The sequence below is a fragment of the Vanessa tameamea genome, chromosome 22 (assembly GCF_037043105.1).
Source record: "Vanessa tameamea isolate UH-Manoa-2023 chromosome 22, ilVanTame1 primary haplotype, whole genome shotgun sequence".
NCBI lineage: Eukaryota > Metazoa > Arthropoda > Insecta > Lepidoptera > Nymphalidae > Vanessa > Vanessa tameamea.
This window is the reverse complement of record NC_087330.1, coordinates 1,620,943-1,636,440: the sequence shown is the minus strand read 5'-3', so window position 1 is coordinate 1,636,440 and position 15,498 is coordinate 1,620,943. Positions and strand designations below refer to the sequence as shown.

Here is a 15,498-nt window from a genome sequence, read left to right as displayed (position 1 = left end):
CACACTATAAATATGTACATATATCATAACACAAAAAATAGTTCCTAAACTTAAAAAGCACGCTGTCGCTAAACTTGATATGTTATAACTAGTCATTCACGAAAGTATCTAATTATTTTTTTTAAATTATCATAACATTATATAAAACCTTCTTCTATCGAACTAATAAATGATTATAGTATATTTCAATAGAATTTGTGCAATTTATATTTGGTATTTTGACCATGAGAATTTCTTTAAATAATAGTATGTGTGCTAGCTTTATAAATATACCATGCGATTTAAATAAGAACCGTATTTGTTTTATTTATTGATAATAATATATAAAGATTAATATTTCAAGTTCATATATCGCTGCAATTAAATTCAGAGATTATATTTTTATCTATGATATCTTCTCTGTAGAAAAGGTTATTACAGTTTCGAATATGTTCACATCTGGATCAAATTCTATTGAAATTGTCTATAAATACAATAATTTTAAATAACAATCATGATGGAAAAATCATCCACGTATCTATACTACGGATATTATAAAAAATGTTAAAGCTTACAGAGCAGTAAATTCAGTTGAAAAAGTAGACAGTGGTGCTATTGATGTGGTTTCCTTATTCGATTTTGAGTCAGCCTTCGCTCCAGGCAATGACCAAGTTGAGCTACCAGCAGCCGTCACTCTAGGTCCCATATTATCGTATGCTGATTTCAAAAAACAAGTTCTACTTCGTCTCGGTAAAGTTGCGCCGCCACCTAACAGATCCGGGTATTCTTCATTATGTCCGGTTACCTGCACCGATATAAAAATATTACCATAAGGAGCTGGTATTGAAAATTCAGCTGGTGGTGGGGGAAATGAACCAGATGGTCCTTCGATTGTTATTTGAACTGGTTCCATACATCGCTGAGTATCTTCACTTTCCATTGACATTGATCTGTCAAACATTTCGAAGCCATACGACGATCCCATTTCAACACTTGTTCTATCGCAGCTGACAGCCAACGATGTATCCAGTAATTTCTTCTCTTGATCTGTAAAACTCCTGCTTGGAGGAACATGTCGACGCCTTATCTTCCAACAAACGCAGGCCGCTATGAATCCCGTACTCGCCATAGCGAATACAGCTCCGATAGCTATAAAAAATTTAGAGTAGTCTGGCGCACTTCTCGCAGTAGCAGTTCTTGCTTTAGGTAAGAATAAGGTAAGATAAGCACTAGATTCCCCCGCTGAACTTTTAGCGTTACAGCGCCACTCTCCTGCTAAATCACTTGTAACATTACTTATTGTCACGTTAAACCACTGTGCGCTTTTATTTATGAAGTCATTAAGATCCTCATTAAAGTGTTCTATAGAATAATTAAAAACAAAAATTTCACTATCACTATTAGTCTTATTTGTAATTACCATGTGACGGAAAGACCACGTGACACTTGGTGTAGGATCACCTCGGACAAAGCACCCAAAGGCAATGTCGGCTCCCGTTTCAGTTCTGATCACGGATGGACTTGTTATGACTGAGGGGGGGCATACCATATCTTCGTCTTTTATATCCAACCATGATAAATGTGCTTTATTCTCTGGACCAGCGCAAAAAACTTCTTCGTTTCCAAGATTGCTATTTAAAAACCATTCGTGAAATTTTCTTAACCTACAATCGCAGTACCATGGGTTGTCGGAGAGCGTTAAAGTTTTTAACACAGGTAGGTTGAATGTATCCTGGTGTAAATATGAAAGTAAATTTTGATGTACTTGGACAGTTTCTAGCGCCCGCAAATTCACAAAGGCAAAAGGGTGAACTTTGCGGAGTCGGCATCTCGAAAGTTCTAGTTTCTTTAAATGTTGCAAGGGTGGGAATTGCTGTGCGACTAATTTACTTAAAGGGTTGTCGTTAAGGACTAAAAGCCTCAAACGTTCGTTTCCTTTGAAAGTGTTAGGTGAAAGTTCTGTGAGGAAGTTCCTTGAAAGATCTAATTCTATCAAAATGCGAAGTTCGTTGAAGGCGTTTTGATGCAAGTAGCGTAGATTTGTAGAGCTGAGGTTCAGTCGTTGTAAGTTTAGTAGTTCTATGCTTGCAAAAGCATCTTCCTGGAGTTCGTTTAAAGGGTTCCCGTGTAAATCTAAAACTTGTATATCTGTTGCTAATCGAGGTATCTGGGTCAGACCTGATGTTATGCATGTTGCAGTTTTCTTGCCGGAGGACCATTTGCAGTGACATTCTCTGATGTGGCCGCAACTTAGCCAGTCGCTTCCTGAAGGTCTGATGAGAACGATCAGGATTGCGCACAACAGTGCACGAATGCCCATTTCATATCAGATTCGGGGTTGTTTTACCTGAAAATAAACGAGACAATAATTTAAACATTTATTTTACTAAAAACATTTTTATTATTTTACACGTTCAGACGTTTTTCCAATTGATGAGCCAATAAAATAAAGTGTAATTGTAGTACAATTGGTTTGTCAATGTTTTGAAACGTACTGATATTTATGTTCCCAAAAGTTTTATTCTGAAGTATCATTGTTTGCGAATAAACAGAATCGATATATTAAAATAACATGACCGCTGTTTGTTGGCAGCAATAAAATTTGTCCGCGAAATATATCAACTGTTGCTTTTCGTTTATTTGCCTTTGAAATTAATTGCTTAAAATTATATTTGAAAAATAAATGGAAAGTTATTAAGTTGCTTTTAGGTAATTAAGCCTCGTTTACCTACAATAATTTTGAAGCTGTTCGTAAATATGATTATATGTCTAATTTTTATTAAATTCTTAAAAAATATTATTATTACTTTATATATTGATAAAGTTCCTATAATTTAAACACATGTACATTATTTGGAAAAATATATAACGTATCACTAAAAGTGTCAGCATGTAAACGTCCCATTGCTCGGGCTCTCTCCTTTTAAGGAGTTATGCAGCATGTTCCACACTTCAAATCGGGTTGGTGTATTTATTGAGGGCCTTTTAATAACCCATGTGTATGTGTAATTATACCAAAGTCTCTTATTCAGCCTTTTTTGCAGCATCTTTGGGAGTAACGTTACTACAATTCGAAGTTTATGATCAATGTTTTTATGAAGCGTTTAATATACTTTATGTTACGCATAAAATAAATAATCACGAACAGTGATTGATATTGAAGGTCTTATTTTGATATTAAAACACTATAGCAACAAAGTCGTAAATTTAATATAATTAAAATGGACTTAATTTTATGTAATTATTATTATAAATATATTAAAAATTTTATTCGTGTAATGCTTCAGACAAATGTCGCAACCAATTCAAAACAATGATTACGATGAGGGCTTTCATGTTTCTTAAAAACTGATCAATTTTCCATAGAATAGATAAACTAATAGAAGTGGCATCAGTATTTTTTTCTTATTAGTATTAATTATTGAATACTCTGTAGCATTGAATAAAGTAGATGTAATATTTTGTATTATTTTTACAACGATTCCTTAGTACGTGAAAAGACAAGAAATTAAAATATAAAAGGCAGTTAATCACAGATATGATCTACAGCTATGAATAATACAATACAGAAGAAGTAATTACTATACCAGCTGATTTTTCAGACTAGCACGGGGGTAATCCCACTAACAAAATGAATCGAAACTTAATCATTGTGCTTTATAGATTTTCCTAGTCTATTAACACAACGATCCAGTTACGGAAGTTTGACAGGAATGGAATCGAGAACGTATCGTAACCGTTAAAAACTAGTAGCATTAGTTCCTAGTTATGATTCAGCTGAAAAGTTCAGTCAGGTCAGTGTTCTGCGGTGACTTTCGAGTTTCGTCTTAAAGAATGAGTATAGAGTTCGCTCAAATGATCAATGTAATATTTTTCACGAACCCTTCGTAGTGGTCTATTATTGTGTCGTACACAAATACATATATGCGAAATAAAATATCCAATTTCAAATAAAACCTTATCAGTCAAACAAACAAGGTTGTATTTAAAAAGTAATATTATTAAAGTCAATCTCTAAACTAAAAATCAAAGTCTGAAATGGAGGTGGGCTGGTCATGTGGCGACATAAGACGACAGTCGTTAGACTATCAACATCACGAGATGGAGAGGACCGTTTGGCGTTAGAAAGAGAGGTCGCCCGTATGCTCGGTGGCAGGACGAGATTGTGGCCTATATAGAAAGGGACTGGATGACCTCTGCCACAAACAGAAAAAAATGGAATTCTTTGGAAGAGGCTTTTACCCTGAGGGGGCCTACAAATTAAAATGGTTCAATTTACTAAATTTGTTGATTACAATTTATGTTTGTGGAAAAAAATAAAGCTATTTTATTATTATTATTATTATATAACACGATGCCATCTCTGGCACATTTTGTGGTCATGGGCCTTCGACATAGATGTTCAAAGTTTGCACCTTGCGCTCTATAATTAATAGCGACCACTTCACTCCGTATCTCGATGACCTATCTCCTGAGTGCTGTAGGCTACGGTTCGACATTAGGCGCTTTGAAGCGCTTTATTGTGTCAACTCGGATGTTGCACTAATTTGATTATGGAAAAGGGATACCGGTTTGTTTCAATGTGCTTTAAAATTATAGAATATACAGTTATTAGAGATGTATATATTAATTTTATAAATGCATTATTCATGTATATTCAGTAATAATTATTTGCATTCACATATCATCTTCATCATCATCATCATCATCATCAGCTCATTTTCGTCCACTGCTGGACATAGGCCTCTCCAAATGCACGCCACTGTGGTCTTTCTTCGGCAACTCGTCGGGAAATTATCTTAGGATTACAAAATTACACCTATTTCGAAAAATAATTATTGTTATGTCATAGGTAGGCCGACTGGCAAATGGGTCAACTTGGAAACTAAGTCGTTATGTATCTTGTGCCTGTGGATACACTAACTCACTCACCCTTTAAAGTATTTAATTGATATGTGGGTAGTGCCTAGTCAGATGGACTTGCACAAAGCCGAAAACAATATAAAAAAAAAATTATATAGATTGCCAGTCTTAGTCGAAATTCAGTCCGCCTACCTATATTATTAAACAAAACTGCGTAGGAGATATTGCAGTCCAAATACAGATGACCTATCTATTTTTTTTTATTGGTCACGGTCAGACGGGAATCTAACGTACGAGAAAGTAAGAGAGAGATCATGAGCAAAGAAGAAGAGTAAGAGCTTTTAGAGACAGATGAGTGTAACACTTCTTAATCCATAGCTAAAGATTTAACGACGAAAAATATTGATTGAACCGATTCGATATTTAAATCCAAGGCCTCATAAGCCTAGCTATACTGACAAGAACTTACTCAGTTATAAAATAATTGAATAAATATTGTAATGTTTAAAGTAAACAGTCTAAATACAGCCTAATAGCGATCGAACGTGAGGTGATGCTGTAATTACTGTGAACGCAGCACAAAGAAACATGGCGTTTGAGAGCACATTACAGAGGTGTTACGGATTAAAAGTAAGTTATATGATATTCCAGACTATAATCTATCTATGTTCCAAGTTTAATTGATATCCGTTGAATCGTTCTGGCGTTATTTTATTTCTGATTGCGATAATATGAGATTTTTTTTTGAATTCCGTTTGAGTGAGTGAGTCAGTGTAACTTCAGGCACGAGGGGCGTAACAAATTAGTTCCCAAAGTTGGTGGCGCATTGGAGATGTAAGGAATGGTTAAAATATCTCATTTCGCCAATATCAATGTGCGGCGGTGACCACTCAACATCAGTTGGCCTAATTGCCATTCAGCCTACCTATTTTAAATTAAGAAATAAATAATGATGATAGACCTGAAAATTATTTACATAAAGATATGTACATTTATAAATAGTTTTCAATACATAACAAAACTCATCTCTCAATTGATTCAAACTTCCCACGTACAAGCAACCCAACTAAGTTAAAATTTCCCATGAGTACAAAATGTCTGCTTTAAATTATTTTAACTTTATTTGCGTTAAATATTTCGAACTGGTCTCATCCATAATTTTGTTCATTTAATAAAATAAATGACGTCTTAGCATAATTTATTTATTAATAGATTAAATGATGGAGCTCAGTGTATGGTGCAGATATTAGCCGAAAATCACGGCTTAAAATTTGAACAAGCGCTTAATTTATTTTCAAGTTAAATAAAACCTAATGAATTAGATGAAACTCTGCCACTTGTGTATTTAACCCGGAAGCAACGTAGCTCTAACCCTCGAGGGTTGGAGCGCCTCTTAAGAGAAGAGGAAGTATTTTAAACAACACGTGCATTTTATTTACTTTGATTAAATATAAATAAAAATCGAGATTTCAGATTTCTGATATTTCTGATGTTTTACGATTATTCTGCCGTTGGATTCAGTCAAAAGTGCCGTGGTGGTCAATTGGTTGCAAGACGTGAACCTAAAGCGACAATTCTTTGTTTGATACCGTGATAAGCATTGCTGAGTTCATCTCGTGCTCAACAGTGAAGGTAAACATTATGAGGAAACCTGCAAGTGGTGGATGAAAAATTGCCATGTGTATCCACCAACCTATATTGGAGTAGCGTAGTGAATTTCCGAGGCCTTTTACTTTTTAGATTTTCATAATCTAATAAGAATTACAATATTTCATTAAAACATAATTTTTACAATTAAGAACGTTTATTAAAAAAAAAACACCCGCTTCCATGAATAAAAAACATCTTTTAATAAAATTTTATTTTTCCAAATCAGCTATTTTTTCCTTAGAACGTTACCTTACTAATGTTTAAATTAAATTAATATAAAACAACCGCTCTATATAATAATAAATCTATGGAACTAGTGTAGAGTGGTTTCACATTCGTCGAACCTATTTATTTGCTTCCCCGTACCTTATACTTTTGTCCCAGTGATTATGGGAGGATGGGAGGCTGCACATAAAAAAACGGTTATAGTCTCATTTTGAAGTGCCGTAGATGTGCAGAAAATTAAAGATGATACTTAATTGCAATTTACTAAATTGTTACAATTTAACAAATAATTAATTTTAGAGAGAGGAAAAATGTTTCTGGCCGGTTAAGCGGCTATAAAGTAAAGTGAATTCTTATCGATGAACTCCAATTCTAACTGAATACTATTTGACATTACAAATTTCATTTTAATAATGTTTCATGATATTTTCGCAAAATATAGATGAGTGACATGCAGATTACAATGAAATGAAATCAAAACGAAACCTGTTATAGGTGGAAATTCCTAAAAAATCTTTTGAATTAACATGAAGATTCGCGGGTGAGTTTGACTATAGTTGGTATGTACTTAAAAAATTAATGATTACCCAGAGACTTGGGTGAGGCCTAAGTCCAGCTGTGGATTATTGCTGAAAGATGATGATGATACTTAGCAATAATGTTCTCCTGACTTTTTTAGACACATTAGTGCACAAGTATGTGCATTAATGCACTATCTATTGTATTACTTTCGTGGGATGTCAAATCCGGCAAGATTTTAAATAGTTCAGGCGAAATGATTAATGACTTAACGTGATTTCCTGACTCCAGGCGGTTACTGAGAATTTATCTACAGAAAAACGCCATTAATTTTTATTGGCCCGACTCATGACTTGAGTTCCCTTATTTTGCAGCTACGATCTTATGAACTAGCCATAAGATCAACAAGGTGGCCATATTTTATTCAAGTCACGTGTTGAAACATATATTCAAACATTTTTACAGAAGTAATTCCAATCACAAAATTCAATCCAAAAATCAAGAGCTCCTAAGCCTAACCAGGTTAAGCTGATAGTACATAAAAAAGACGCCGACAACTTTTTTCCAAATGTTACCTTTGTGTACGATTCAAGTCGTGCGTTTTAATGAAGGCTCACATGCTGGGGAAAACTGCATGATACTTCAGAAATTCTACGGGTTGTATGAACGAAGCTTTAATAGTAAAGCGACGACCACTAAGATCAGAATAATCGATCATCACAGATCTGCCCACGAATGAGCAATTTATTTACATATTTGAATATTTTACTCCTGCACTGAAACCAGATCTCAAAATATTCTATTTTCAAATTATTTATCTGGTTAATTATTTCACTTTCTTCATGTGTCTTAATGAGTACATTTAAATTATCGAATTTAACAAAAAATAACTATTTATTTTCATTGGTATCAATGCAATTGCACACTTCGTTTTTTTCAAGAATAAAGTTTTTATTTTTAAAACTTTATTAACCAACAAAATTGACTGTGGAGTTTGAACAAAGGGCGGATTTAATGCCTGAAGGCTCTCTGCCAATCAACCTTTCATGAAGGCGGTAGTTGTGACAACAATAAAAAAAAATACAAAAAATATATAAATAAATTGAACACGTATATATAATATAAATATATATTTGATGAACATTAACAAACAAAATACTTGATACTAAGAGAGTTTAAGGATAAACTGAAAATGAAAAATAAAAACGAATATCATAGTAAGTGGAATTGAAACTAAAATTAATAAAAATAAACTTAAGCGTTAAGTTTCTTTAAAATATTCCTTATCGATGGCAACTTTTCTGATATTTATAGGGAGCTATTTTATTGTTGTAACGCTTTAACAAAGCGAAATGAGCAATAATGAAAAACACAACCAGATCAATGTGTAGCAACTGAAAGTTTTCAAATCAATTCACACAGACTACGTACAAGATTCTCACCCAAAAATTCTGATTTGAATCATCAGAAGGAATTGTATCAAAACAGAAATCAGTGTAATTGAAATATATTTTTTTAACTTTTAATTTCAGTAATGCGTGTTCAACTTTAATAATTTATACTAACTCGATTGCTTTAAGCATACTGCAAAATGAAGTCACCATGTGTGTGCCAGACTTGCGAAACATAAAGTTTTATTGAGTAGTTCGTAAGCAAGCTAAGCAAATCACTAAGTGCAAGTCATAATCACGTTGATGTAGGGTTGTCTTGTGACTGAAGACACGCATAAAATAATATTCTGTTTCCTACATGATACATAAGTTATTCAATACAACCCTAGATTACATTAGCAGCCTGTAAATTTTCCACTGCTGGACTAAGGCCTCCTCTCCCTTTGAGTAGAAGGTTTGGAGCATATTCCACCACGCTGCTCCAATGCGGGTTGATGGAATACACATGTGGCAGAATTTCGTTGAAATTAGACACATGCAGGTTTCCTCGCGATGTTTTTCTTCACCGGCGAGCACGAGATGAATTATAAACACAAATTAAGCACATGAAAATTCAGTGGTGCCTGCCTGGGTTTGAACCCGAAATCATCGGTTAAGATGCACGCGGTCTAACCACTGGGCCATCTCGGCTCTTGATTAGAGATGCCTAATACTAGAACAGTACATGAGTAATCGTTGAAACGGCTACTAGCGTTCACTGTCCCAGAAAGGGTTAAGCTTATGAAATGAATTGTAATGAGATTAATTTCATGATCATCCTTCACATAGATTGAAATACAATATGAATACTTAGACATATTCATAAATGTCGAATCTATACATATAATGGCGACGTAAAATAAACGATAACTCACAGTACAATACGAAAACACAACGCGATACACCTTAGAATATTATGAAGATAATTTTGTTTTTGTTTCATTTACGTGATAATTAATTTCCAAATCCATCTCCAATAACCAGAGGGTATTTGATTAGCTATGAGTCATTAATGATCATTTATATTATATCACAACTGCTATAAAACTTTTATATGAACTGTATATCATACAGGAATAAAGCATATAAATACGAACAAATTTACAGTCAACTCAAAACCATCACGATCGAGATTAAAACTTGAATTTTTAGCTAAACGGATGCGCTTCCGAACTCAATAATGATAAACCTATTTAGTGCAGTTTCGTTGAAATTTCAGAGTCCAGCAACGCAAACTAATTTCATTAGGGCGGACAGATAATATTATGCTGCATATATTATGGCCTAGGCGAGGGTCAGATTCCGCAATTAAGCTGTCTGCTTACAAGGCGTGATTAACCACGCCGTGCGGTTATTATTAGAGCTATATGAATAGCCAATATACGATATATCATGCTAATATTATAAAGCAGGAAGTATTACTTATTTCTTAATTTATTCCATTGTTCTAAGCGCTAAATTATAAGGCCCAAGATCTTTAAGCCCCACGGCTTACACCCAGATATACTAGTATATTCACAGTAGCATTGATCACTTTGATAAAATCAGTGATAATCATTGTATGACGTATCTGCACAAGAAGTAAGGATAAATTTATAACGCCAAGTTTCCGACTCCACAAAGTCAATAAATCATTCTTGGGGCAAGGTATCCGTTTCTATATTAAAATGTTCCGCAGACATTTTCAACTTTGCCGTTTCATAGATTCAAGTCATTTGTAAAAAATAATTTTTTAAAGAAGGTATATTATTCGATACAAGATTATATTGATGATAAAAAAAGCGTGGAGTTAATGCTTGTTGACTTCCAGGCAGGAGACATAACACACATATGTAATTGTATTTAACTAACATAACTGTATTTTTTTTTGGGCCAGTAAAAACTCATTCAGCAGCAACTCAGAGTTTGTGAGTTGGTATTGTTTACAGACCCTTGCCATAGATAGTACGTAAGCATGTTGGTCTTATGACTACATAAGTCGTGTCAGATTTGCCATCATAAGGTATAATGAAGATGAGGAAATAGTATTATATAGACATACATCTATGTTTTCGCACGCACTTGTAATAATATAATGCTAGCTAGTTGAATAATCTTCTACGATTGAGCAGCTGTGACCAAAATCATTCACGAAGACAACATCAACCACGTCTATTATCATTATCGGTTTGGAGTTTAATCAATGATTTCTAATGCAGGTAAATGAAATAAATGTGTCGTTTACCACTAAATATGATGGTTAGTTAGTCGACGGGCAAATGGTCACCTGATATAATAATAATAATAATAACTTTTATTTCGAGACTAACCCATATAGTGTAAATAAGACAATGTTTTCTTAGAAATCTAGTGTTATTACAATTACAAAATTTAAAATAATAATATTGATCAATAATATATTTTAAAATAATAAAATTTAATTAAAAATGCTTTAGATAATCGTAATTAGAGTTACTTTTAAAGAAGATGTAATTTGATGTATTTTTACTAATTTATTATTGTTAACATTATTTTATTTTAATTAAATGCTTATGTGTTCAGATTTTATATTAGGTTAGATTAGATAATTAATATATTAAATTAAATTCATATCATTGTATTCAAATTGCTCTAATTCTGTATTATTTGTAAGTGGAAACTTAATTGGTATCTGTATCACCTTTTTTAATCATATATTTGTGTATTATGTTACCGTTTGTTTCCCAAATAAAATAAATAAATAATTAAATTTTACATTTTTTATAAGTAGTTACCATATATACCAGTACATATGCTTTAAGACATGATAACCAGCATTTCAACCAAAGATATGCCCCTTGTGACCGTGGTACCTTCCCAAACCTGCACGAAGCTCTGCTACGAAGCGAATATATTATGTAATGTCTTAAGATAAATATTTTCTCCAATATAATTGCGTTATATGGTTTCGTTGTACGTCAATTACCTCCACTTGTGTTCTGACCTACACGAGACAGACTGGGTCAATACTACCCGTATCGAGTTACGGAGAAGTGTTTACGGTTAATTGGATAACGCGAGCCATCAATTTCAGTCCTAATAGCATTACGAGCACACGGCCTACTCGTAAACTGACATAGCTTTATGAAGTCTTATGGAATCTTCATATGTACAGACGGCAATGGTGTGATAACCCATAAAGTTGGTAATTACGTCGTCGTTGTTACAGAATTTATAGGCCATTATTTTTATGAATGTTTATCTGTGTATTTAATTATATTGTTCTAGGAAAATATTTACAGTGTTAAGCTATGATTGAAGTATAGTTCAAGGGGTGTTCGTTAAAATTAATAAGTATGTTTATTCAATTAAATAGATGGCTTTATTCTTTTATATATAATTGTATCCGACTCTGGTCATACATGTATGTATAGAGGTTTTCAGAACGGATAAATATTTTGGTATATTAGGGTAATGTACCTACTTACATTATTTTTTATTTTATTTTTCGTTGGAAAAACTCTTTTACTCATTTCTCAAACATGATGTGGGGTGTGTGTGAGTGTCAACAGTCCTGAAATGCCTGGTGCCCCAACACACCGGAATTCTTACTAAAAAAAGCAGCGTACCTACTCCATCTCTTAGGGCATCACGGTATCGCTTGTGCGTGCTACCGTGACGTACATACTATGTATACTAACAATTAGTGGGGAGTGATATTTTCTTTCTTGTTTCCTGAATTACTATTGTGTAATCTATCCTTAATCTTTTAACTTATCATCAATATCTCAATGCGAATCATTTGTTCAATAAATTCACATCATACGCGACTATTAATAAGTATCTTTGACAACAGGACTTCAGTACCAACCGGGTCTGGTCGTGTCAAATTTCCATTAAATCGGTTTATGAGGAGGATAGTATAAAGAAATATATCGAAATTTCCAGAACAGTTCGAACTATGTTTAGTATGCATTTAGCAAAACATTAAATTTTGCATTGCAAATATGTACATCACGTAATGTTCCCAAACTTCATCGAGTGCGTTCGGAATTTACTATTTATGGCATTTGCAATTTGACTTGTCCATTGTTTTGTTACACGAATGGTATTGTCTAACAGTTTCGAATTATATTAGTTGATTTTGCTCACACTGGAATACTGTAATAAACAGAGGTTCTTTTATATTTATATATTTTTTTGTACAATATATTTATTTTTTAAGTTTAGTAATTTGAAAGTTGACCAGCTTTTGTTGGAATTGTTCTCTAGTTAGCCCGTAAGAGGGTGCATTGTAATATTTCTAAGACTTTTACGTATATATAGTATTACATATCTTTTTTTTATTATATATATTTGCGGACGAGCAAATGGGCCACCTAAGTGGTCACCATCATAGACAATGACGCTGTAAGAAATATTAACCATTCCTTTCATCACCAATGCAACGCCAACCTTGGGAACTAAGATGTTATGTCCCTTGTACCTGTAGATCCACTGGCTCACTCACCCTTCAAAGCGGAACACAACAATACTGAGTACTGCTGTTGGCGGTAGAATATCTGATCAGTGATACCTACCCAGGCGGGCTTGCACAAAGCACTAACACTTACAAATACTTTGTACATATATCACGTTCGCTTCCCAAATAAAAAATAAAAAATAAAAAAATAGAATATTGAATTTATTTCGGCATTAATAATAATAAAAACCGTAGTAGTGTATGGATGTGTGTATCGTGATTACTTTCCGTATTTATGTGTGTGTCTTCTATAAAATTAAATCGTTTATAATCTCTGGCCGTTAATTAGCCTGCTAGTGCACACTGACATAATTTAGATCATCCGTGAAGGTTTTATTCAGATTCCTATTTAAGATGAAACTATAGATATATTAGTATTCTTTATACTGTATAGTAGATTTTATCTGTTCTCCGGAAAGTTTTTCTACTGCGTATTCTTTATTAATAAAACATGAGTCTGACGTCATATTTATTATTTTAATTCTGAATGAAATCCTGACATAAGCACTTTCAAACAAACACAATCCTCGGTTTTATATAATACTAGATATATATCCCGGCTTCGTACGGGTAGAATAAGGGACGTAAAACAGTAAAAGACAATCATACTTAGAAAAAAAAATGAAATAAACCTTATCAAGCATTTTATCCAAATCGGATAAATGGTTTAGGTAAAACATAACAATTTTTTATTGATTTATGGTCAAATTTATACTAATCTCATAAACGCGATAGTCTGTCTGTAAAATAATCTCAGTAACTTAATTAACTTGAAATATCGTCTAACTATAAAATCATTTATTTTATTACCTTACGTAATAGACAGAAAATAATAATAATAAAATGTATTATTTTATTTTCAAAAGTTATTAACGTACATTTATCGACTACTCAGCAATTGTAACAAATGTCTAGTGTTAATATTTTTAATTTAGTAAACTGCCTCGCGTCAAGTGTTAACAAAAGTCCACCTTCATTTCCTTTCACTCGGCTCCACTTTATGCTTTCACAATTTAAATGAATAAACAGCTAAGTTTTTAGGTCTCTAGAAAGCGCGAAATGAATAGTTATTTACAAAGTTCATAGTTCAAGTAGTGCTTTTAATATTAAGAGGCGTTCGTCGAGTTTAAAAATATGCTTACATCAAAGGTGAATTTATTTTGCTGTTTAAATAACATACTTAAATGTTGAGTAATGTGCTTTGGCACTTATTCGTATTATAGTTAATAATGTATTCTTGGTTGGAATAGTGGTTAGAATTTTCGAATTACATCCGTTGAGTTCAGTTCGAGTACCGTGGAAATAAGAAATCAGATAGTTAAAATTAAAAAGGCAAAGTTCGTCTGTAATACATTCAAATAAGGATTTGTGGTGTCAATTTTCTTGTCATAGCATTTTCCAGTTGAATTGAAATCGCAACCAGTGGAAGCAATAAGACGGGGCGTTATATAATATATAATTAATTGTCTGTACGACTCCGTACGGTTAGAATCTATATAAAGTTACCCTTCCCATTACACCCCAATTTTAATCTACATAAATCTGAAGTTCTAAAAAAACTTTTTTTTATTTAGGTAATAAAATAAACCCATGTTTAAAGTGTCAGCTGTCTAGGCTCAAAAGTTTATGGTAACCATTTTTAGGCAGTCAGGACAAACGATGTTATAATTTGAGTATATTGATTGACACTTTAAAAAAAATCCTTAAAGTAATTAATGTTTACGGATAAATATTGAGTAGGGGGTTGTCTCAATAAACTCGTAACTCAAAAACAATCGGTTACCGATTTACAATAACGCGTTAAATATAAAAACCGACATTGAGATAGTTCCTATAACGCGTTTAAAAACGAATTTGTAACTTGGTTATAATGTTATTACAGAATTAGTCGAGGAAAAATTCTGCAGCTGATCAAGCGTTTTGCAAGCACGTTCCTCACGATGAAGACTCCTTCAAACTTTCATCGCGTAAGTGTTCAAAACGACATTCTTGATCACGTTGTCGTCCTTTCATAATACGTTTTACAAATTACGGGTTTCATACAAATTTAATTCTTGTTCGAGTGCTCTCTTTGAAAGACGGTTAGCGGTTATTATGATCAGAATTTTAAAGGATCCAAAATCAGGGTTTAATCTTAACGTAATATAAGTTTTTTAATAGTCGATTTTTTTCGTGATCTTTCGAAAATCGTTTAATATTGGTTATTTAATGGATTGCTCATTATGTAACTTGTGTGTTTTTGTTTTTCGAAGCTATTTGGCGAGTTATGAAAAAATATGAGAGTGAATAACTATGTTGCGCGCGCACAGGCGCAACTTCATACCTTCTGTTATTTTTACAATGTTTTTATTT

General features: G+C 33.1%; 1 protein-coding gene across 1 annotated transcript in view; it reads right to left on the bottom strand.

Moving 5' to 3' along the window:
* Positions 1-408: 408 nt before the first annotated feature.
* LOC113402281 (leucine-rich repeat-containing protein 24-like) overlaps positions 409-15,498 on the bottom strand; it is a 42,278-nt gene continuing 27,188 nt past the window's right edge. The window contains exon 2 of the mRNA XM_026642479.2: positions 409-2,326. Within this exon, the coding sequence (XP_026498264.2) occupies positions 551-2,299 (1,749 nt within the window). The 5' untranslated portion in view covers positions 2,300-2,326 and the 3' untranslated portion in view covers positions 409-550. The remainder of the gene's footprint in view (positions 2,327-15,498) is intronic.